Raw genomic sequence first — 23,860 nt, 5'->3', positions numbered from 1 at the left:
CTCCACCAATTTTTGTCCATTACCTTTGGGAGACACTCTCCCTTTGTGTGACACACTAATTGAATGCCACAGCACCTGGCCTGCCTGCAGCTGCTCTGCAGTACTGTTTTAGCACTACTCCTATGTCTCCTTACTCTAACAAGTATTCCAATGAGTAAGATGTTTTGGTGTTTGCTTAATATTTGATGTGCTTCTTTTCTCATGCATTGTTTAATACAAATGTGAGATGGAAATGATATTCAATTGTAGAAATAATAACAACTAGTAACACTCATTTTAATATTCTGACCTTTTCTGAAGTGCCTTCAATTTTCTCCAAAGTAGGCATTCTTCCAGCTGTTTAATATTATCATTAATCAAAAATGTGATGTACTTCTCCATGTCATTTTCCCTTCTAAATGTCTGACAATAAGATGATACAAAGAGAAAGGTCAAAATGTTGTGATAAGGGACTCCATAAGACCAGCCTTTTCGAAAATGTACAAGCATCAATCGGTCTAAATCATCTGTCACTGTGCTCCAGGTTGAACATACATCATTGATAAAAACTGGCAGACCTATGACAAAAATGTGCCATGTTGGGATATCTATACATATATATTCTTTTGTATAAATATATATTTTTACAGCCACTGCTTATCCATGTAGGATTATAATACAGTAGGACCCCTGTATCAGCGGTTTCAGATATCCATGGTTTACAGTGGTCCAAAAAAATTCCAAAAATGGTTCGTAAGTTTCAAACCACGCGCCAAGCAAGTACAGGCATTAATCCGAGGAATACTCACAATAGGCTATTTTTAAACAAATACATTTTTTGCATTCTAAGTTATGTGCAAGTACATGATACAATATTTTGCAATATTAGCAGCAGCCTGTTTTTTCATTGTTCCTATTTCCTTTGAAGGGGTATAAAAACCACAACTTTCATTACTCTATCATTCCTTGATAAATGATATTATTTCATTGCTATATCATCTCTTAGGCTAAAATGTCTGAACCCCTTTCATTCGTGAGAGTACAGTACAGTATAATATAATAATGTACACTGCTCTATTTAATATTGGTAATGAGTTACTTAATTTATCAATTAAACATTAGAATATTTATGTACATGAAAATCACATTGTACTGTATATGGGGTCCACAGATGGTTGGATATTATCTGCAGGTGCTGGGGATACATAGGAGTCCTGTAGACCTGTTCTAGGTTAGACCATAGATGTAATGGCAGCCCATCAGAGTCTCAAACAGTTGCACACAAATGCAAGTCAGAGTCTTGGAAAACTAAGTAAAGAAATGGATGAATTAAGACACAACAAAAAAAATAAAATAACTTATTTTCCATTCAGGGCTGGTCAAACCCACAGGTGACATAGCTCACCTAGGCCGGCATCTGCGGAGGGGCCAGCCACCCTCACTTTGCCACCAAAAGGGGGCGCCGACGCTGATGCTCACCTAGGGCCCCACGCTGGCTAGGAGTGATACTGTTTCTACTGAAAACTTGACTGAACCTATGAATGTGTCTGTGAAGGCACAGAATACTGTTACATTTGTCAGGTAAAATATTACTCATACCCACAAACCTGACCAGGATAAGCAGTTAGAAGATGGATGGGCAGAATATTGTGTACATCATTCTTTAATATTCTCCTCCCATAAAATCTGCACATCGGTTTATGTGAATGTAAAACCCCTAATCTGTATATCTGGTTTACAGAACTAATAAAGCTTCTCTGATGACACAGTATAGCAGCATGATTTGGGATCTTAGTATGTCAGCTTTTGTTATCAAAAAGCATCAGATGCTGAAATATAAGCAAAGGTTTTTGTAGCTGCTCCTGTGATCAGTTTGTCTTGGGAGAAATGATCCTGCTCACTTAGATTATACAAATAAAACATCTTCATATTTGGTGATAGTAATATGCAATTTGAATTGCTTTACAAAATATACTTACAAATTTAATTTCCAAGGGTTTTAAGTTTTCTGAGTGAAAGAAAATTAATCAAATGACCAAAAGTAATTTACAATATAAGAATATTTCCCCCAAATAAATAAATACTGGTTTATGAGACCAACAAGGCTACGTTCCAATAGGACAATACACCTGTCTTTCAAAAAAGTGAGGAATCGCCTTTTTTGCAGGTATGCAAGTTTATGTTTTCTGTTATAATTAATGGATGAAAATAAAATTTCAAAATGGTTTAACAATTCAGTTGTTTCATTTACATGAATCAAAGTCCACCCCACTAATTTACAGAATCATGTAATGAAAAATCACATTTTTGACACATCACCTGTCTTACTGTGTAAACATTATGTATCATATAGTATCTGAATTTCTCTACATTTGATGATTCAAGATCAAGAAATAATTTCATTATGTAACTTCAATTAATACTGGTTTCTTAACCATTACAAAACCAAGTACTATATTTATAGAAGACAATAAATAAATATAAACAGTTTTTTTTCCGCTGTTACACAGATAATACATTTTTGCTGTGAAGTGAGCTCATTCCAAGCATACATGTTACCTCATTCCAAACAGTGACGTTACCTGCTTCAATCCTGCTCTGTCAAAGCCCTCAGACATTCACCAAAAATACAAGGCATGTAATGTTCTCTTACAGCATGCGCTCATCTCGTCTTTGGTGCTAGAGCTGTCCACCACAATGTTCTCATCAACTAGCCTCTTTAAAGATGAAAAGGCTCCAGTGGTCTGCCAAGTACCTTATAATTGTTTGATGTCATCAGCGGGGAGTGCATGGCCCCTCCTTGTAAATTTTAGTGTTATTAGACTATATCGTGATCTGTTGTGCAAATGACTCAGAGGAGCATGAATCTCCTGCCCTCTGCTTCTTATGAGACAAGAAAGTGTTGCTGACAGGCAGTTCCGACGGGCACAAATGAAATTTGGCAAAAAACAGAAATCCAGAAAAAAGTATAAAAATGTGTCAAATAATTCTGTCAAAAAGTACTGTCAGAAGTATTATAACATCAAAATTCATTCTACTAAACACTTCAAACATTTATTTTTTTAAATCTGACAATATGTTTCACTATGTTTCATGAAACAGCATTAAACTGTAGGTAGTGTGCATCTTAATTCATTTCTTTAATCGTGTTTTGTGAAGCTGAAAAAAATGCAAATACGAGATATTATTATTAATGCGTTAATTAAGCATGTACATTGTAAAGAATATTTACAAGCCAGGACCAACACCTTTAACATATATTAAGTAGTAGCATATATATATACAAAAATAATAAAAAATATGTGGAAAATTGTTTTTTGTTTAAACTCAATTAACCAGTGTTTACTGTTACTCAGGGACTTATGCATACTCCACATTAACTGTTAGTGTCTTTAGACTTGGCAAGGCATTTTTGTCCCCAGATTATCTTGATTCACTTCAGCATTGAGAAATTTATCACATCAAGTATTCCTTTTGGTTCTCACTCAGTATGTTCTGTGAGTTTGGATCATTGGTGAAAGGAAAATCAGGGCTGTCATCCAGTTCGGGTGCCTTGGCTTCTCTGCTTTGGAAGGTTTCTTTTCGTCGATACAGAAACTTTGCCATTATTGCCAATGCGCAGAGAATGATGAATATAACAACAGCAATGACACCTGCAAATAAGAGATACTATGTTATTTGTATGCATACTATGTACATACTAGGTACATACTATGTTATTTGTATGCAGCTGTGTTTAGTTAGTTTCTGAGAAATTCTGATCTTAGTGGTATCTTTCCTTCAAAGTTCCTTCAACCCAGTGTGAAAATTAAAATCCCACTGCAATATGGAATTTAAGAACAAAGAAATAATTTAAACATCATTTTTTGTACTCCAACTGTAGCAGTACATGTGCCTTCCTCGGGAGGGCAGAGGTATGGTTTTAAATAAAGTAATGGCGACTGGCAAATGAGATGCTATTGTGATTGGAAAATAACATCTAAGGATGCAACTGAAATTGCATAGTTACACTGTAGGCATTGAATTTCATCAGAAGCCTACTACTCAACCATTAATGCTGTATGCATGCATGAGAACAGTATGCATACCACTGGACACATTTCAGTCGCCATCTTGCATATTGCCTGACCCAGATTTTTACCAATGGTGTAGCTTAACCCCCAGGAAAACTGTTAGAAACTATCAATAAAAAAATGCATATTTGAGTCAATTTATGTAACTGGGGATTTTTTCTACTTAAATTTGTATAGAGATGGCACTTCCTCCATCATCTTGACAAAAAATTTCTGAGTAAGTAATGTTTTTCATCTGGGTTGCAGCTCCAGTTGCCTTGTTGGAGAGCACAGCATCCATCTTTTGCACACTTTGGATTTTTGCATACTATATTTCGCCTACTAATTAGAAAACAAGTATGCAATTTCGGATGCACCCTAAGTTCTTTGGTGAGTTAATAGGTTTTTAGCTGCTTGTTGGTTTTGGTGAACTCTGTAAATTAAATCTGAATGTAAAATACAGATGCTCCTCTACTTACGAACTTTCAGACATAAGAACAAAGAGGACTGTAATTCCAAATTGTGTTCGTTGGGCTCGTGTTTCCTGTCTGCAACATCATTTTATTTTCTGCACGCAAATTCCGGCTAGAATTACGCGTAGAGTGCGTACTCCCAGCATATCCCAGTTCTTTGTACTTGCGTATACCCTTAAAATGATGTTGAATAAAGACTTACGAACATTTTAAGTTATGAACGGCCATTCGGAACGTAACTTGTTCATAAGTAGAGGAGCGTTTGTATTTACAGACCTTGGGTAATTATATTTGCTACTTATTAATTATTAATCATCAACATAGTTGCTGCTTTATAATTAACCAGCAACTAATTCCCTGGAAAAAGATCACTGAAGATTAAGACCAAAGTGTCATGGAAAGTTCCAGAGGATGGCATGAATGAAGTGTATAAATTAAGGAGAATCCAGTGGATGGGAATGGATAAGAACAATGTAGTGAATGGGAATGGAAAAGGACAATCCAGTGGATGCGAATGGATAAGAATAATGCAATGCATGGGAATGGATAAAGAGAATCCAGTGGATGGGAATGGATAGGAACAATGTAGTGCATGAGATTGGATAAAGACAAGCCAGTGGATGGGAATGGATTTGAACAATGGATTTGTATGGGAATTTATAAGGACAATGCAGTGCACTAAATTGAATGTCAATGCTGATTGGAGAGTTCCATGCCAAAACAAGAAAGTACTTGAAGACAAATTTAGATCAGGAAAATAAGACACAAAAGGCATGCATTTGAAGCAGATTTTGTAATTTGAGGAACAAATTTTGTAATTCAGGGAATGCAGTAGACTCACTTCATACACACACACGTACACACACACACACACACACACACACACATATATACCTGTAGATATATATGCAAGGATTGACATACCTGGTATGCAAGCACGCATTCACCTTTAAAAGCGATATGTGCAGCAATCGATCGTTGTAACAGCGTGAATGCGTACGTATTTTATGTGCATTTGCACCAATATAATAAGAAATTATCGTGCATCTTAACCTTTATATGCTAATTCATACTTCATTTGCAGTATAGAGGTTAAAATGCACGGTATTTTTTTGTCATATCGGCGCAAATGCACATAAAATACGTACGTATCTGCGCTGTTACATTAATTGATCGCCGCATATATCGCTTTTAAAGGTTTATGTGTACCAGTTATGTCAACCCTTGTATATATGTGTGTGTGTGTGTATTGTCAGTCTCAAAATCCCCTAAATTACAAAATTAAATGAATACATAAATGAGTCGTCTCACATTACTGATGAGAACAATGATAGAAATTTGAAATATATAATTGTGACACCAGGACATGCTGAATATGAATTGAATACTGATTGCGTCTTTTTTTATCAGATTGTATAGCAATGCTCAAAATTACAGCAGTATTACTGGTAAACTACAGTCCCTGTTACCTCCAATTAGAGCAGAGTCGCTCCTTATTGCATTGACTATTGGCTCAGTGGTATCTATTGTACCCGAATGATCTAAAAGCAGAAAAAGATAAAGGAGACAGAAAAGACAGAAGGACAGAAAAGATTGCTATTGTTCAGATGTGATCAGTCATAACATGTGCTTCCTAGCATATTATGCAACATCTTTCCTCTTTTCAATCATTGCAGTTACAGTATGCACAGAGAAATGTTTTCAATATTAAAATAAATCACAGCAAATAAATATAAACTATACTTGATACACGATCAGTCACATAGTAATAATGCAACCCTGTAGAATAATTATATAAACATTAAAAAAATCTGCAGATAAATTCTAGCTTTAACAAACGTAAAATTCATGAAAACAGATATGTACAAAACACTGGAGATACACATAGATAAAGAGGACATGCTTTGGGAAAGAGAAACCTGTGTAACTTCTGATTATTATTTAACATGTAAATTTACAAATGGTAAATCTATATTTTACCACTTTACTTAAAGCACTCGTGTATAATGCATTATAGATACCTTCATATAATGCATTCATAAAGTATTATAAACAAGGCTATAACTATCTGTAAAAAGGCATAAGACATAGCCATGTTTATTATTATGAATGCTCGATGAAGCTGTCATCTATAATGCACTATAAATACCTTCATAATGCATTTTAATGTGTGTATGGTATCTATATAATAAGGTATTTATAAGGTATAAGGTACAGTAATAAGGTATCTACAGTGCATTAAAGATGACAGCTTCATACTGTTTAATGTGTTACAGCTTTTTATAAATAGTTATAGCCGTCTGTAGAATACTTTATGAATGTATTATAATGCATTATAATGATTGCTTTAAGTGTTACCATATAGACTTCCTACCAAGGTTCCATTATTGATAACTGTTAATTTAGCTTCGGTTATTCTTATTGACCTTATGTCATGTTACTCAAGACTTTACCTGACAATGAATGAGTGGCTTCCACAGCGAAGGGATTTGTCAGTGAGGTTCCGCACTGTGACTCGTAGAGATACCCCTTAACAGTGACGGGGCTGCTATTTGGGTAGAGCAGGGCTGCCTTAAGTGGAGCAAGGCTGTTGAACTGCACCCCAGAGAGGCACCCGGTGAAGCCCAGAAAATTCAGGCGGGAAATATCAGGGTCCAGGTCACTACTGTCTGTAGGAACAACAGGATGAAAAAAAACAGAGGTTCAAAGGTGCATCCTAACTTGTAAGCTTTCAATGCAGTATTCTCTATCTACAGTCTGTCATTCCTGTACTTATTATATAGCCACTTATTACATCACCCTATTATGGGACCATGGGGCATTCTATTCTCAGAAAAGGCTAATTGGAAGCCTAAAGTACACTTTATTTACCCAATATTTATATTTATTTCTTTATGCTTGCATTGTTTAACACAAATTCATTTCCTTCCTCATGGGTATAGTACTCCGTATAGTATCCTATATTCGCTATATTTTTGCGTGAGAATTACATGCTGCATTTATTTGCAATGTTATTCTGCTTTAAATTTTGAACGTTATTGTTAAACCATTTGACCGATTTTCATACCTCTTTGACTAATCCACAATGTAAATTACTAACAGATTCCAGTTTTTGTCTTGCTTGAGTCATTTTTGTCAATAAGATATTTTTATGCATCTGGACACACATGCAGCACAATGCAATACACAGAAGGCATGCCAATTACAGTCAATACACTATCACTGAGGTATCACGGCATTTTCTTTAATGTGACCTTGCAACAAACAAAATTCAAATGAAAAATAAATAATTAGTGGGACAAAAAACAATACTTAGGTCGTATAAGTGTGTACACCATTTAATAATGATTGCTATTTCAGTGTTCAGAGGTGACCAATCACATTCAAAATCATCTGTGAAGGTAAATAGTATCATATGATAATTTGCATATCTATCAATGAAAGAGACACTAATTAACTGTCTGTGATTTCCTAGTTTGTGGTTGCATCATGTTGGAACAGACCTGTATGGTACACAAGGTCACAAAACATCTACAGTATGGGTTCCTGAAAGGCATCGATTTAAAGAAGGGTGCCAAAAATATTAGCGGTACCATGGAGCACAATGAAGACTATCATCAATTAGTGCGGAAAATATGACACCAGAGGAACATTACCAAGATAAAGGCAAACTTCCAAATGTGACAGCAAGACAAGTAGAAATCTTAACATTAAATAGTAAAGGAGAAACAGTACTTTCTGGCAGATACTGGATATTCCTTGCATATGACAACAATTTCCCATTCTCTGGAAGTGTATGAGCCATGGGGTTTTGTGGCTGAAACTATTGTATTCCTCACACAACATAACGTCCAAACCAACCAAAAATATATAAATACACATAAACACATTCAGAGGTTCTAGTCAAGATATATGGGGTAATGACTAGCTACAAATATTAAGATATTCTGAAAAAAAAACAGCTGACCTCTATCCAAATCTGAAGATGAAGAGGAATTTCACTTTCCAACATGATAATGACCAAATGCACACTTCAAAGTCAACTAAAAATGGCTTCTGAAAATCATGATCAAAACCTTGGAATGGCCAAGTCAGCGTCCAGACCTCTGCCCCATGGAGAAAAAATTGTGGAATACTCTAAAAAGGCTATGAGCAGGACAGGAGATCCTCTGGCAGTTTGAAGGAGCTTTGACTTGTACTAATTAAACTATTTCTTGGGAGGATGTGCACATCTATCCAGCATATTTGTTTATCCTAGGTTTTTTTTAAAAGAATCTAATGAACTTCTTTTCTATGCAGACATTCAGCAGAAAACTGAAATAAAGTCCATTGTAGTATACATGAACACAATACCAAACTTGTGTAGCAACAATTATAGCCAATGGGTGTTTTTATGAATCCATACTATATTATGCATGTAATACATTTATAGTAATGTTGGAATTAAAACATCTTATTAATATACAGTGGTACCTCAGTTCTCGAACTCATTAGAACTCAAATTTCTTAAAAGTCGAACCAACCAGTTCGAAAAAAAATTACCTAGAGCTTGATCTGAATCTCAGAAGTCAAATCGTGAACGCCAACCTAAGATAAATTGTACGCGCGGGGACATGAGTCACGCGGCACATCTCTCAGCGAAAACAAAGGGTAACGCTTCAGTCTCAGCCTTGCATTCACTGTGATAGCATCGTGCATGTTTACACTAGCTGGATACATTTATTTTCTTACTTTACAAATTACTGTTTTGATAAATGTGCTTAGTACAGTATATGCTCTTCTTGATTTATCCGGTTCATTTTGTGTTTAAATGCTAAAAAAACATATTTAGATGCAATTTGTTGGGGGCCAGGAACCAATTAATTGGTTCTCCATTATTTCTTTTGGGGAAAATTCGTTCACAACTCGAACTTTTTAGGATTCGATCCGAGTTCTGAACGGATTAAATTCGAGTTCTGAGGTACCACTGTATATGTAAATATGTAGACACACGCACACATATATACATATATACTACATATAGGTGTCCACATTATAACCCTCCTCTGATTAACTAGTGAAATCGAACTGCAAGAGGTTTTGGTTTGCAAACTCACATCAAAACAACAACCAAAAGGTGAAATCTAGTTTACCAGAAAGGAAAACTGAACCTGAGACTTAGCTATCAATTGCTCAGCTGCATTTAGCTTTGTAAAGCATATTTTTACAAGCAGGGAAAAAAAGATAAATGTAAAAATATTTGAAAAACTCAAGCATTTTCCCCTGGAACAGCATGGTGGTGAGGTGCTTTGCACTGTTACTTCACACCTGGGAAAACAGGGTTCAAGTCCCTGCTGTGGCTCCTTGTGTGTACAGAATATGTTTTTTTTTCTTGATGCATATTCTGTTGTGGTTTTTGTGACTTTTCTCCTTGAAAGATTAAATAATTAGGCAGGTTTTTGTGATTGATGCACCTGCAATTTTGGCATTGGCTCTATTGGGATTCACATGTCAGAGTGTTGATTGTCAGACCTCTAATTAACACTGCTAATTGTCATTATGCCTCACCTTTGTAGCTGTATTTGTAATTGTGAATTAACAAATGTTTCCGTTTTTCAAGGGGTAAAGTCCTTTTTGAGTTCATTTTGTGTCTGTTGACGTATAAAACCCTTTCAGTAACTCTTTATGTGTGTTTAAGATGCAGATTTATTCACCTTCATATGAAAGAAAACATCCAATTAAACAAAGCTGTGACAACGTGCAATTGCACTAATGAGCTATTAATCATATTCATTCAAGAACCAACATATTTTGCATTCATAAGAGTGAAAATATCATGTTCCGATCTTTTTTGAGTCCTCCTTCTACCCATGTCCCTAAGATATTTAAAGTTTTCATTAATTCGACACATGTTTTCTAAAGATTTACAGATTTGTTAGGCTATAGATTTAATAGAAATATATATTTTTAGCATTTTATATATTTGAGGTAAAAAAATAATATATAAATAACATAGTGGATAAAACAAAATCCCAAAATCACGTATTTTTTTTTGTTATTCAACTTTAAAGACAACATGAATTTTGATGAAGTAAAAACCGAACATATTGTTCTTGCTCCAAAGCAAAACATTTAGTGTTGTATTTAATTTTACTGTAAGTATCACAGGAAAGATGTTTTTTTTTCTTTGATTCTGAGCAAACAAAATATGGAGGTAATGTAGCTACAAACAAATGAGATCCTCCTTAACGCACCAATGATTTATCCACAATAACAGCCAAGTATAGCTTTTCTTACCATATATTTTTCCAATAACAATTGACTTGATTGCATTGAATTCAGTGTCAGATGTTATATTGAATTCCTCTCTGGCGTTCTGGTCAATCTAGGAAATAAAGGATCCAGTAAATACAGTGAATTGTTTAGAATGGAAATTGACACAACCATGTTTCAAATGATCGAATGTGTATTCTTCCATAGAGAGCTTTTTAATTAAAGCCACTTTCCGAAAGTACTTTAAACGCATCATTGAATTGGTGTTGAGCCCATTTCATTCAGTTATAAGAACTGCTTCTGAACCAGTTTTCTAGGTGGGCTTACATGTTCAAAATATGATTATTATGAAAGCTTGGCCTAATTGATAAAGTTATTTCATGCACAGCAGTGTTTAGGAAATTAAACTGTCCATCAGCAAGAAAACATTCACAAATTTTAGATGTACACTTAAAAAAAAATCTATTTAAAGAAAAATGTCAGAAAGCAAAAAAAAATACATTACCTGAACACTAAGAGCATCTGCTTGCCGTTTTATGATCACTTTATGTATCAGTCCATTTGCAATATTTCTTGTATGTATCCTGAATACTTCTGCATCTTTGTTATTTTGCAATTTGTACTTAATATCCAAGTAACCTTTAAACAATAAGCCATTTGTCATGCATTTTAAAGGCACAAAAGAAGAACATATACTTTAAATTAAATATAATGTGAAGTAGATTCTGGCCTATATTGATAAATTCATAAATTAATCATTTCTCCCAAAATACTTACTCCCAAAAAATTCTCAGCAGACCAACAAATTTAGATGTTTTAAAGATACATAATCATCTAGCAGGAGCGGTTTAATGCAATTAGTAAGTGCTACTTTCTATGTAATATAATCGCCTTGTGACTGCAAAGTTTCACCTGATTATTATCATTTTAATTAATTCAGCACCTACATTATAAGAGCTAAAAACCATAAAATGATCAGTTTGCCCTCTGAAGAAATGTAATATTCATAAACAGCTGCGAGTGATCGTCAAACAAATTCAGTTCAATACAGATGGTATGGGAGCACAGTATTTGTAGGGTAAAGTGGGAGTATAGAATGGAAGTATTTATGGGGGATAATGGGAGTATAGAATGGGAGTATTTATAGGAATATTTTAAAACAAAAGTCACAATTTAAAGTTCTGCAATTTATATATTTACTTCTGCTTACTTCATTAATAATATATTTTAGCTAGTAATCATGACAGAATTGACTTATTCTGAAAGGAATAACACTGAATATGTACGTAAAGACTCTTTAGAAACTGAGCATTTCCAAAAAAAATTTCTGAAGAAGCAGCATATGAAATGAATGAACGAAGGTGAGGTAATGTATGTTCAACTCACCATTTCTGTTGAGCACGACTGCAAGGTACTCCCGGTAGTACGAGCTAACATACAGGAGCAGTGCAGGAGCCTGAGTTGTGCGGAAACTGAATGCAATGATTTCACCTCTAAGAGTCAAATCTGAGTAAATAGAAGACGATTGGGAACTTGCATTTCTGTTCAGTTCATATGGTTCCTTAAAGGTGTACGCTATAGATGTTCCAGGTTTAAAGTAAGCAGAGACCTCTGAAATAAACAAAAAAGAGGAAAGAGTGCGTTCAAACAAATGTATTCAAATAGTTAACAACTGGGTTAGAAGAGTCGTCATATAGTTGAATAAATATACAAAGTTTGTCATAATAGCAGAAAACCTGTGGAGACTTCAAAGGACATGTTGGACAACATCACATATAGAGGGAGTGTAGACTGGTTTTTGTATAAACTCATTAACTTTGCTTATAATGTTACCAAAGGAAACTGGGTAGTTCAGTGAACACACACAAATAATTGTCATTTAAACGCACACTTACAAACTGACCACACCTCATTATAGTTTAGCTATATACGCTATAAGCTATACTTTATGCTGGCTGTGTACCCCATTCTTTATTTATACCTATGCTGTATATATTGTACGGGTGCCATGTTCACGTTTTAGGTTCTACGACAAAAATGCGGTTAGTAAAAATTAATAAAAAGCTGCACTGCACTGCACATCTATCCATCCATCCTTCCTCTGTACCTGCTTTTCCTATGCAGACTCCTATGCAGGGGAAGCTACACTGCTTACAGTATGTGGTTAATCAGTTTGACAGGGAGTCTTAGCTCTATTGTTTATACATTTTTACGCTCTCCCAGCCATACCCCCCAGGGAGCCCCCCTCCTTGCACCCTGTACTTCTTGGGATGGACTCCAGCTTCACTATCTTCTGTCCTAGATTAGCAGGTGTGGGACATGGATAAGAATATTTTAGTCGTGTTTTATATTCTGGCAAACAGCTGTGTCCTGTGTACACTAATTGTTCAGATTAGCAGAATCTTGTCCCTTTGCAAAAGTATTGTACAATACTGCTGTTCAACACCATTGGTTGCTTAATATATTTACCATATTATCTATTTTATATGGTATAGTCATGTTTCTATACACTTGACAGGTTCTATTTTCTAATCTTATTTTATTATTGTAACAAGGGTATTTACCTGCTTTAAAAAAATAAAATGTATGGGTTGTTATGCACTACTATGGCATGGACTGTAATCAATCCTGAAATACAACTGTCTTGTTAAATACTACAGAGACAGACACATTTATAGGTTAAATTAATAGTCACAAGTTATTAAATATCATATATACCATTTTCTCTTATAGTAGTTTAACTACTAAAACAGAACTTGTGAAATAGTGATATAAATAGTAAATTCATTGTAATAGAGATACAGTACTAGTTTTAAAGGGAAGACCCATTAATATATCTAATTTCAAATGAATATATGTCTATGATTGAGAGGCATCATCTTAATGAATGACTAAAGAATTAATATTTTAACACGTGTGTTACAGCAACAGCAGGGTATTTGAAGTCTTATTAATGAGAAGGTATAGTCATTACATGTGTGATTAAGAAGTTTAATGGAAAAGTATGATCAAAAGGTTTCTAATTGATAAGATTTACAAACAGCTCCCACAATCATGATGCATGTGTGAAAAAGGGTAAAGTGTATCAGGCTGGTTTTTAAAAAAAATGCAAAATCAGTTTCCAGAGCCAAATATATTTGGGGAAACGTGGCTGAGAACCTGGGTCACGGGATCTGAGTGTGTTTTATTAGCTTCTGTTTAAATAAAAACCATCATTGCTAGTAAGCTTGCCACTACCTATAAATCTGGTTTCTATTGACCTCCAACATCTAGATTAAAATGGTTGTTTTCAGGCATTTTCACTGTTAAATGTGAACACTCCTGATGGTAATAAAAGTTCTACTGCCTCTCACAACTTTCTTTTTCTTGCTACCTCAGCTAGCTCTTGGCTCATTCCCTGGATTTACTGGAGAATTTGCTGACTTCCTCTCTAATCTGCCTGTCAGCATCAGTAAGATTATGATTACAAGACATTTTTACATTCGCATTAAACTGATACCATCAGATGTTCATTTGTAAATGTTGCTTTTGTCCAAAATATTACCAGTGCCTGCTTATTATGGTAATCAAACTCAAGATCCTGTCTACCCTATGGAATTGAAGTTCATACCTAAGCAACACTGCACTGTCACTTTTCACAATAGAACTGCAACTGACTTACCTTGTAAAACTGTTTTTGGGTGCACTTTGACAGACACTACTCTGACAAACTTAATGGGTATAATCGGTAATGGCTTCATCTTGAAAAATGAATCCCTTACTTTAAGTGATGTTCCGTCAAGCACAGCGGCAATTGAAACTGTCAAAGTAACTTGCCACTATTCTTGGCACTCTAAGCAAAACAATCAACAATCAAAACAAAAATAACCTGTAATATAATTATTACACTGTTGTGTTAAAGCAGACCTTAATTATAATGCAGATGTAAATCTGTTAATTTACAGGTAATTCATTTCACATCAGTAAAGTGTCAACTATCTATCAATCTATCTATCTGATTATCAAACAATCTAGTCAAACAAAAGCTAAGAAAACAAATCACGATACTGCTGTAAGCATGACCGATTCACAGTCCCATTATAAGGTAGTTAATTAATTTGTTAATGATGTGATATAAAGTATGTTTCCAGACTAAATGTTATATCTCATTTGCATTTGTTACTCCAGGTGAAATGACTATATACAAATTTACAAAAACTAATGATAGATATGATGATTAAAAGCTTGTGGGGTTCCGATTCAAGTTCTAGGAGAGAACTTAAGAAAATCATCCCTTCACCATCCAGAGGTGGATGGTTCTGGTCCAGAAAGAAAAAATCCAGCCCAAGATTTTGGTTCAACCAACCAGTTCAGCATAAAGAGTCACAGTCACAGAGCAGTCAACTGGTTGGTCGAAACGAAATCTTGGGCTGGATTTTAACTTGCTGGCCCTGAAGTATCCACTCCTGCCACCATCCATCTAATAACCACTTATCCAATATAGGGCTTGGTACCTATGACATGAAGTATAGGGCACAAAGCAGCAAAGTACCCGGGACAGGATCCTAGTCCATCCTGCCCCCCCACCCACAAACATACACACATATAAACTAGAGAAAAATTAGAGATGCCAGTTCTCGTTTGGACTGTGGGGGGAAATATCAAAACATGGGGAGAACATTCAGAAGTCCATACAGACACCCTGCAAACGGGCTAGCCACTGTGGCACCAAGCCCCCCATAGGGAAAACAATATTAAATAGAAATAATTAACTATTTCTTCTGACATTTATGTCCCTTGAGAGAGACCACTTATTCTCTGTGATGATATATGCACTGTTCCTCAGCTCCTTTATCAAAATATCTGTTATTTCGCAGCCATATGTATTGTTAACCATACAAATGGAACCAGGCAAAGGATTTTTAAACACTTTGTCTTTAAGACAAGACTAAAAACTAAAAAATCTCCTCTGTCCAGAACCGAAAGGCTCTGAGTGGACAATAGATCGTAACTATTGAGCGATTTGCAAGATAAGCAGCCAGCCCTGGCAGGCCATTTGCTGTTATTGCGTATGCAAGCTGCATTACTATGGCTTGGCATTGCTTAAGATGGTCATATGTTTTCTTTTTTAATAAACTGTCACTGCTTTTTTCACTGAAGTTGTTCTATATTGCGGTTGGCTATACCTGTGTGCCAGCAACGATATGCGTGAACCACGTGAGCAGAAGGGGAGCACCCAGAAGAAACAGCACGACGACACACGGAGAACATCCACAGACATGGAGCCACAGCAGAGACACAAAACCTGGTCCCAGAGGTGCGAGGCAACGGTGTTCACCACTGCGCCACCCCAGGGAACAACTCCGAGTCTGAAACTATTTTGACATTTATGTGTACAGCAGACCCTTTTACCCAAAAATATGCGTTATAAACTAAATGCAGTTGAGCGACAGATGGTTAAACCTATGGTTCAGTTTTCCTTTCTGGTAAACCGCTTCTTATTTTTCGGTTGGTGTGTTTTGATGTGAGTTTGCAAGCCAAAACCTCACTGAAAAACCTATTGTTCTAGTCCAGGTAAGTAATACTGTATCTGGGAAACCGTTTTCAACTGCAGCACTGGCTTACAATAGAGAGCAATGCACTGCACTTTTACTAACTGAGGAATTCTATATCTTATTATAATTCTGGGTGCTGGCGGGAAGTTTTCTAACATCATGCACACATTGGGTTGGGATTTGACTGTGTGCGCCGTACGATGGACCGACATCCTGTGGATGGACGCCCCATGCTTTCTGGCATATGATCAGGCTCACAGTGGTGCTGCATTGGATTAGCAGCGAAAAAGGATATGAAAAATGAATGGAGCCAGACCAAATACCCGCTGTATCACGATTCAGCATGTTGCTGGTGTTCTTTAGCTGAGCTCCCATTTAATCAGCCATGATGGAGATGTCCAGCAAGTAAATTCCCCACTAAATAAAGTGCACAAGGTGAAAAGCCCTATTTTTTCCCTTATTTTAAATTCTGTGTTAAAAACTGTGAAAACGTTGTTTCAAAATAAATGTTATAATGCCCACTAATTAAACATTTGGTTTGCATTATTGGCTCTGTGGATATGCATTACGAGTATATTTTTATATAATGGGACACAACCTACACTTTGTTAATTACTATTGCTTAGTGTTCATTAGTTATTATGCTTAGCATTGGACAATTAGAAAAAATTAAAAGGAGAAAAGCTAAAAGTTAATTTACAATGCAGTAGATTGGCTTGTTTTGTTTTACACACGTTCAGAGTTACTGATTAAAAAAATACATGTTTAATTATAGATAACTGCAGCCCTGTATTGGATAAGCAGTTTGAAGATGGATGGATAATTTGAATAGTATCCATCCAGTCTTCATGCAGTTATAATTCATTATCAAAAAAGTCACCCTACCCTAATTAATTTAGTATATAAGGGGCATATACCTTATGCAATACAACCAAATATTCTTATCTGATTCAGAGATTTACACATATTTTTCAATATTTTTCACTGCTACGTTATGTCGCAAGTTATGTTGCAAGTAATTATCTTCTTTAAGCTTTACAAGCTACCTGCGACATGACTCAAACACTACTAAACAATGGTGCTGTGCTGTGTCATTTAAAACTAGGCACCTAGTTAAAACTTGCAGCAGTTTCTTGGCCTGATTTTCAGTACGATGTCATACTTGGCGACATCAGTCTGGTAATATATACAGCTTTTAATGTTTTCATTAATCTTAAGCAAACCAATGTGGTATAACAGAGGGCAGGACCTGCAAGAACAAGCAAACAAACAAACAAAACATAATGTAGACCTTTAAACATTTTCACACCTCAGTCACATGCCTCCCTCACAATTTTTCATAAAATTGTTTGTAGTTCATATTGAATATAACCACATATGCTTTAAAATAAATAAATAAATTATATATATATATAAAATGTATAGTTTTAATGGCCCAAGAAATATTTTATCTATGTTTCTTTTTTACCTTTTGTGCAGAATGGTCCCAAAAATGCAGAAAAACTGCAGTCACACTCAAATCCATTGTACCTCTCCACACATCTGCCTTCATTCTGACAGAGGCTGCCATAGCTGCTACAGTGACCAGGGCAACCTGCTTTTACTCCAGGCGTGATCTTGGCCCGTTCCTCAAGATCCAGCGTTACTCCATTCAGCTGTAAAGAACGGATGCATCCCAGAAAGCCTTTCTGCCTTGACGCTGTGCCTCCTGCAGAAACAAAGACAGGCATGTGTTCTTCCCCCTTTTTCTTTCCCGTTTCCATGGTGGACATCGGCACCGCGGTCCCAGACCTATTTCCCCTGCCCTATAAAAGCAGCTTTGTAAAAAGCCCATAATGTCCACTCGATGGCAACAATAAAAAGTTGTGAGTGGCAATTCATGCAAATGTTACTTCCATGAAATGGCTTTCTACCTGGTTTTTGATAACGATTTTCACATTTTCACATCCTAATTCCTGAGGTCAGCCTACTATACACTCTCACTGTTCCCTCATTAGCAACTTTCTGGCACAATCTGACTTCCTGGGACTCTCTGACTTCCTGGGACACTCTGACTTCCTGGGACACTCTGACTTCCTGGAACTCTCTGACTTCCTGGCACACTCTGACTTCCTGGCACACTCTGACTTCCTGGGACTCTCCGACTTCCTGGCACACTCTGACTTCCTGGCACACTCTGACTTCCTGGGACTCTCTGACTTCCTGGGACACTCTGACTTCCTGGGACTCTCTGACTTCCTGGGACTCTCTGACTTCCTGGCACACTCTGACTTCCTGGGACACTCCGACTGCCTGGGACTCTCTGACTTCCTGGGACACTCTGACTTCCTGGCACACTCTGACTTCCTGGGACTCTCTGACTTCCTGGGACACTCTGACTTCCTGGGACTCTCTGACTTCCTGGGACTCTCTGACTTCCTGGCACACTCTGACTTCCTGGGACACTCCGACTGCCTGGGACTCTCTGACTTCCTGGGACACTCTGACTTCCTGGCACACTCTGACTTCCTGGGACTCTCTGACTTCCTGGGACTCTCTGACTTCCTGGGACACTCTGACTTCCTGGGACTCCCTGACTTCCTGGGACACTCTGACTTCCTGAGACACTCAGGATTTTTTAAGCACATGAGGATGTTTTCAGTTTCCTCTTCTTTGGTTGTTGGGAAATAATAGAAATGACCGTGACAACATCAACATGCAGTGCAATGGTACAGATAATCACAATAGTAACTTGATTTATTACACACACACACACCTATTTACTACTAAGCTGAACAACAGAACTGAGCATCCAGTACCCATAAGTAAACAAACAAACATATAATATCTTTGGTTGTTATGTGTGTATGTTTGGGTGTGTGTCTGTGTATATACGGTACTTCCCCATTGACAGTCATTACCGATTTTATATCTATCTCTCATTCCCACGTTACCTTCCTGCCTACCAGGAAGCAGAACTCTGTCCTCCAGTGGTTCCTCATCCTCTAACAGCTCCACTCACTTCTTCTTTTTTGCAGTTTTCATGTTGGGAAGCTAAGCCCAGAGCGAAGGAGTGACACCGCCCTCGGTGCTGGCAATCAGCCCATCAGTCACCAAAACCGGCTGCTCCACAGAGCCGACAGACCCCCCCATCCCCTGGCAATTTTACCCCACTGCTCGGGGATCCCAGTCTCAACTGGCAAATGACACCATGTGAACCTGAGCTGCAATCTGCACGGCGTATCTCACTCTGCTCACTGCTGTGCGGACTGAGCCACTTAGGAGGGCATCTTACTCTCACGGGCAGAGGGCAGTTTCCGGTAACATTTTTCCACCTTTGCTTTACTTACACATTCTGTGAGCATTATCTGTAGCTAGGACTCAGTATGCAGCCTGTGGCAGGGTGAGAGAGAGGTTGTGGGGGAGGGGTAAAGCTCAAGTGCCAGATGCAGGAAGTAGCCTAGATTAAGTGGGGCGCCTGGACGGACTGTCTTAGTGGAGTCTGTGTCCGTGCGCCTGCTGTCTTAGTGGAGTCTGTGTCCGTGCGCCTGCTGTCTTAGTGGAGTCTGTGTCCGTGCGCCTGCTGTCTTAGTGGAGTCTGTGTCCGTGCGCCTGCTGTCTTAGTGGAGTCTGTGTCCGTGCGCCTGCTGTCTTAGTGGAGTCTGTGTCCGTGCGCCTTTACAAGTGCTTCCCATTCTTTCTTCCCTCTGTCTCCTCATGGTCTCACTTTTGAGTGCAGGCCGAGGGCCTGAAAGGGGCTGCATCTCTGTGACTTTATTAGCCGCCGACTGTAGGTGAGTGGGACCGCGACGCCCAGCACGGCTCTGGCACCCCCACGGCCACGTTGTTACATGGCCTTATTATAAAGTTTTTATAACTTGAGTGCTCCTCCAACTGAAAGCATCTCATTAGAAACATGTATCCCAGCATCAAAACAAAGCAGCTCCTCTTAAATGACAGTCACCTGTTAGGCAGAACTAAAGCAGATCAGTTTTGCTTCTCTAATAACATGATATAAAGACAGCAACTGCAAGGTAGTTAACTATGGGCAGCTGGCTGCAGTGAGATTTTTAATTCAACACAAGTGTGCACGCTAATTTACATGCATGTGACAGTTTTATTACCTTGAAAATAGTCTGTATGGTTTGCAAACTACCCTAACACTTTTGATGTAACTAATTTTAGGTTTATAATGAAATAATGTAGATTTGTAGAAGATTTCTTGCATGAGTGTGAGAGTCTGAAAGCGTGAATGTCTCGCCAGATGTGTGAGAGTTGGCAAACCTGCAAATGTCCACGTGTTGAGAAATGAATAGCCTTATGCAAGCACAAGAGAAATTTGAAAGGTGCTCATTTTCAAAACATAAGCATGTATTTGAACAATTCATTGTATCTCATGAACCAGAATCCTATAAGAATTATTAATATCATATTCTAATTTGCTTGTTTTAAAAACATTAATGATTTATTACTATACCTTACCTAAGTTAAACAGAGAGCTTGCTATCTAGGGTCTGTGGTACTTTAAAGAAGGATCATAATTTGAGCAAAAAGTTTTAATGTGAATTTCATACATTTTTTTTTCTTGTAATTGGAATTTGCGGTCTCAGGATACATCCATTGATTCCAGATGGATTACCAACAAATCCAGTTTAAATTGTGACTAGTGTTGAGACAGTCAACACTTGCCTGCAGTAATTCCTGGGGATTACTCCCTAAGACCATGAAATCGATACTTCTCTCATCACACTGTGTTCTTCCTTCTTCGGTCTAATTTATTAGCTTGTATGTTTATATATTTGTCTTTTGATTTGCATGCAACTACTGCAGCATTAGCTATTGCACAAGGTTTGCGATGTAGGTGCTTATCCTATATGACTTTTAAGTAGCAGGTATTCGATAATTGAGAGCAAGGGCAGGCATGCACAGACCAAGCTCGTCAATGTGATCCAATGTGTTGAACTGAGAAAAATAATTCTGTTTGAAACAGGGTTTTTTGATCTTTAACCTGATGAATGATTCTTTGTCTCAGTATATACTGACATGTAGAAATGACAGAGCTTACAGTAGAATGCCCTAGCAACATGAGCAACAACAAAGCAATGATAATATAACAAATATAAACTAACCTCTGCTTAGTTATACAACATGTAGTAGCTTAAGACCATCATAAATATGGACAATATTGTAAGTTACTTCAGGAAATGTACTTTGATTGTGACATAATATTAGAATTTAGTGATTAGTTGTCATTGTTGACACACCATAGCACACAGTGCACAACAATAAAATGTGTTCTCTGCATTTAACCCATATGTGACAATGTGACATAGCAGGGGGCAGCTAATTCAGCGCCCGGGAAGCAGTGCTTGGGGACGGTACCTTGCTCAGGGTATATCAGTGGTGCCTTGCTGGTCGGGGATTTGAACCTGCGATCTTTCAATTACGAGTGCGCTTCCCTAACATCATTGCAAGCATTTTGACTACTTAGCTATGAAATATGCCAGTGTGTTAATAACGGATCAGTTATGGAAAAAGCAGCTTTTACTAAGCAGTGTGTAATGGGAGAAATGATTTCCTACCTACAAATAATTGGCTGTTGAGTTGTAGGTGAATGTGCCCATTGACAGGGGCTTTCTGGCTCCGAGTAGGTAGCTGATCCACTTGCAGAGAAGCTTCTTTCACATTCCTCTCAGCTTTCACATAGTGCCACCGGTTGTCATTTAATGGAGTCTGTGTCTTAACTCTCACATCAAATGGACCATTTCCCACGTCGTACGAGAAAACAACCTCAGACGGGGCTGAAGAGTAAACAAACAAACAAACAAACAAACAGACAGACAGACAATAATAATAATAATAATCACATACTGCAGATAGAACAAATCAAACTTAAAAAAATGTATTTCTTTTAATATTCATCACTTAAACCTATCTGTTTTGAAATACCATGATATTTATCACAAGGCTCCATGTTGATTTCACATGCGGTTTGTTCAGTCAAGCAAAATATCAAGCAACACAAAATTACACTGCATCTACAAATTAAAATGCAAGCAAAAAAAATGTCATATTAATTACTTTATCCATAATTTTCCTTTTCCTGTTATTCAGTACAAGATCATGGTGTGCTTGGAGTTTATCTCAAATAGACCAGGGAAACACACTATGGGCAGCTTAGAAAGCAATTCACCAAACTGCATGTTTCTGACTTGTTGGAGGAAACCAGGTTATGGGGTGGGGAAGAACAGTTGGAGCTGGGGGCATGAATGGAACCAGCGACCCTGGGAGCATGAGGCCACAGTATTACTCACAGAACCACCATACCCGTAGGTATATTTTACTAAAGAACTTTCAATACAATGCATTCAACATAAGTCAATAAAAATGTATATAAATCTGCATCTACTTACAGTCGAGTTCAATGCGAATGAAATCTTTAATTCCCAGATTTTCCAGGAACACACCAGATGAGGCCCTGGTCTTAAATAAAAAAGATATATCAGCACTAAGTTCCCCATGAAAAGTGGGGAAGTGAAGGTATGACGTCTCCTTAGTGAAAAAGGCAGCATTCCAGAAGTTCTCTGAAATTGAAAACAAAAGTGACATGTTTTATCCACAAGAAATATCGACACTGCAGAAATTAAATTTCTCTGAAATGAAAGTTAACATAAAAACATAGCAAAGTGGTTAATGATTTCCAGCTAAATGTTACAGCACCCCGCTACCAGCATCTGCAATATATTGCTATAGGTATCATCTGCCCGTGTAAATAAATTCATGCTGCTCAGCATGTTCTATTGTTTTTCATTGTAGCTGATCGCTGTAACGGTAGCTCTCTGATTTATGTCCTGTTTCTGTAGGATACATTGGTGTAAGAATATGTTGAGAAAGGTAGCGTGTCACTTACTGTCACCGTAACACTGCAGATGCCCAACCTTATAAGCTGCTTCTGAGCCTGCTCTGTTTATGTCTCCAAAAGATATTGTAGTAACGGGTAAATGCTCTTTAAATGAGAGGATGCCTGTGTCACTGGTCCTGAATGAAAAAAGAAAAGCAAAAAACAGATGAAAACCCAAAGGTATGTGATAACATTATGCCGCTTACCATAATTTATTGTGCTGATTCGCCATGGCAAATTATACTAAATTTAGCATTACATCCACTTGGATTGCCACGTACTTAAGTGCTTCTTTGTTTCAAAATCTACATTCAGAACTCTGATGATAACCTTTTGCAATATGATTAAATATTAAGTCAGTTGGCTGTTTGTCTTTTTGAAAAATGTGTGGCAGTTCTGAGCATCAATCAATAACAAAATGAAAACAGTGGAATACCATTCGTTTCTGTCAGCATCACAGTTGCAGTACAGGCTGGAGTTTATGCAGTTTCCCAGTAGGCCACAAGAACACTTTTGGCTCCCTGGTCCTGCTCCACCCCAGTATGTCTGCACCTCATCTGTTCTTCCCACCCACCACATGAAGGAAGCTCCATCTTAGACACAGAGAGATCGTCCATATTTAAACCGGATTGCAAATATAACCAAACGTGCAATAATATTGCCATGTCTTCCACATTTTTGTGGTGACCC

The 23,860-nt window shown here is 37.3% G+C and overlaps 1 protein-coding gene across 3 annotated transcripts in view; it reads right to left on the bottom strand.

Moving 5' to 3' along the window:
* Nucleotides 1–3,011: 3,011 nt before the first annotated feature.
* cntnap3 (contactin associated protein family member 3) overlaps nt 3,012–23,860 on the bottom strand; it is a 92,753-nt gene continuing 71,904 nt past the window's right edge. For 2 of the 3 annotated variants that reach the window (XM_023823081.2, XM_023823084.2), the window contains 11 exons: nt 23,607–23,763; nt 23,180–23,307; nt 22,683–22,853; nt 21,852–22,070; nt 17,759–17,998; nt 12,143–12,367; nt 11,262–11,395; nt 10,781–10,868; nt 6,958–7,173; nt 5,974–6,045; nt 3,012–3,632 (listed from right to left, as the gene is read on the bottom strand). In XM_023823081.2, coding sequence (XP_023678849.2) covers nt 3,436–3,632; nt 5,974–6,045; nt 6,958–7,173; nt 10,781–10,868; nt 11,262–11,395; nt 12,143–12,367; nt 17,759–17,998; nt 21,852–22,070; nt 22,683–22,853; nt 23,180–23,307; nt 23,607–23,763 — 1,847 coding nt within the window. In that variant the 3' untranslated portion in view covers nt 3,012–3,435. The remainder of the gene's footprint in view (nt 3,633–5,973; nt 6,046–6,957; nt 7,174–10,780; nt 10,869–11,261; nt 11,396–12,142; nt 12,368–17,758; nt 17,999–21,851; nt 22,071–22,682; nt 22,854–23,179; nt 23,308–23,606; nt 23,764–23,860) is intronic. The other variant, XM_023823083.2, reaches the window with a different exon arrangement.

Source organism: Paramormyrops kingsleyae, chromosome 7 (assembly GCF_048594095.1).
Source record: "Paramormyrops kingsleyae isolate MSU_618 chromosome 7, PKINGS_0.4, whole genome shotgun sequence".
Lineage (NCBI taxonomy): Eukaryota > Metazoa > Chordata > Actinopteri > Osteoglossiformes > Mormyridae > Paramormyrops > Paramormyrops kingsleyae.
This window is presented reverse-complemented; position numbering and strand designations above follow the sequence as displayed.